This window comes from Myotis davidii, unplaced genomic scaffold, assembly GCF_000327345.1.
Source record: "Myotis davidii unplaced genomic scaffold, ASM32734v1 scaffold2863, whole genome shotgun sequence".
Taxonomy (NCBI): Eukaryota; Metazoa; Chordata; class Mammalia; order Chiroptera; family Vespertilionidae; genus Myotis; species Myotis davidii.
In genome coordinates this window covers 427681-429058 of record NW_006294115.1, presented here as the reverse complement: position 1 = coordinate 429058, position 1378 = coordinate 427681, and the positions used below count along the sequence as shown (strand labels likewise).

General features: G+C 61.0%; 1 protein-coding gene across 1 annotated transcript in view; it reads right to left on the bottom strand.

Annotated features, from left to right (window-relative positions):
* The window catches only part of CD5 (CD5 molecule), a gene marked incomplete at its 5' end in the record, with an annotated part of 11291 nt that overhangs the window by 4594 nt on the left and 5319 nt on the right, over positions 1 to 1378 (bottom strand). Inside the window, 1 exon segment of the mRNA XM_015566855.1 lies at positions 1304 to 1333. Coding sequence (XP_015422341.1) covers positions 1304 to 1333 — 30 coding nt within the window.

Below are 1378 nucleotides of genomic sequence, written 5' to 3'. Positions count from 1 at the left end.
GTTCCAAGCCCAGCACTCTGGCCTTGGTGGTGTGTCTCATTATCAGCAGGACTACACGGGGCCTTTCTCTCCGGGGAGCGCTCAGTACCAGCAGCAGGCATCCAGCCAGCAGCAGCAGCAGCAAGTCCAGCAGCTGAGACAACAGCTTTACCAGTCCCATCAGCCACTGCCACCAGCCACTGGCCAGCCGGCGTCAGGCTCGTCCCACCTGCAGCCGATGCAGAGGCCCTCCGCTCTGCCTTCCTCTGCCGCTGGCTACCAGCTACGAGTGGGCCAGTTTGGCCAGCACTACCAGTCTCCTGCCGCCTCCTCCTCCTCCTCCTCCTTCCCAACAGGCCCAGAGCTTTCATTTCCTGCTCCCTTGGTGTATGGGGGGGGGCTGCAAGGGCACCCACAGCTCCTCTAGCACCCCCTCTCCTCCTTTCTCCTTGGGCGGGCTCATAGTAGCCACGCTCAGACGTAGAGCAGCTTTGGGTTGGCCAGCAAGCTGATGGGCGGGTTGGGCCTTCCGTGGTCTGTCAGTCAGTCACCAGACACGGCTAAACAGGGAATTGGATGTACCCCTCCCCCCGCCCCCAGAGCTGAGGGCCTTTGTTGATAAAAAAGACTTGTCGACACAGAGCCTTCCGGAAGGATCTGGCTCTTGACAAAGGGGGGAGCCTGTGGTGGGGAGGGAGGAGGGGGGCTGTGGTGCCCCCATGAGGGGCCTGGCTGTGGCCACAGGGAGAGAAGACGAAGGCCAGGCCGGCGGGAGGCGGGCTGCCTCATCCGATGGTGACCCCTGGCCTTCGGGAGCCGGTGACAGACACCGCACGGTAACACGCGCCTGACAGCCCTCTTCCCGTGCCCGGCTTTGAGATGGACAGAGCAAAATGCCGGGAAGGTTCTGCCAGTCCTGGAGTAAAGAACTGTGTCTGGCCCAGCCCGCGTGGCTCAGTGGCTGAGCGTCGACCTATGAACCTGGAGGTCAGGGTTCGATTCCCAGTCAGAGCACGTGCCCGGGTTTTAGGCTCCATCCCCCATGTGGGGTGTGCAGGAGGCAGCCGGTCCATGATTCTCTCTCATCATTGATGTTTCTCTCTCTCTCTCCCCCTCTCGCTTCCTCTCTGAAATCAATAAAAAACTATATATTTTTAAAAAAGAACCAGTGTTATATATAAAAATAAAGGAACTGTGTCTGGGTTTGCCCAGCTCCCGGATCCCCGTGTCGATGAGATCATGGAGCCCCCTTCTGAGTCCCCCCTGCCAATCCCTGTGGGCAGGGTCACTCCTTAACGAGTGCCGTGGGGGTCAGAGTGCCGGCTGCACCTGCCCGCAGCAGTGGGCCCGATCCCTGCCCCCACGTTCCTGCGGAGCCCGGGCAGCGGTCGGGCTGAGG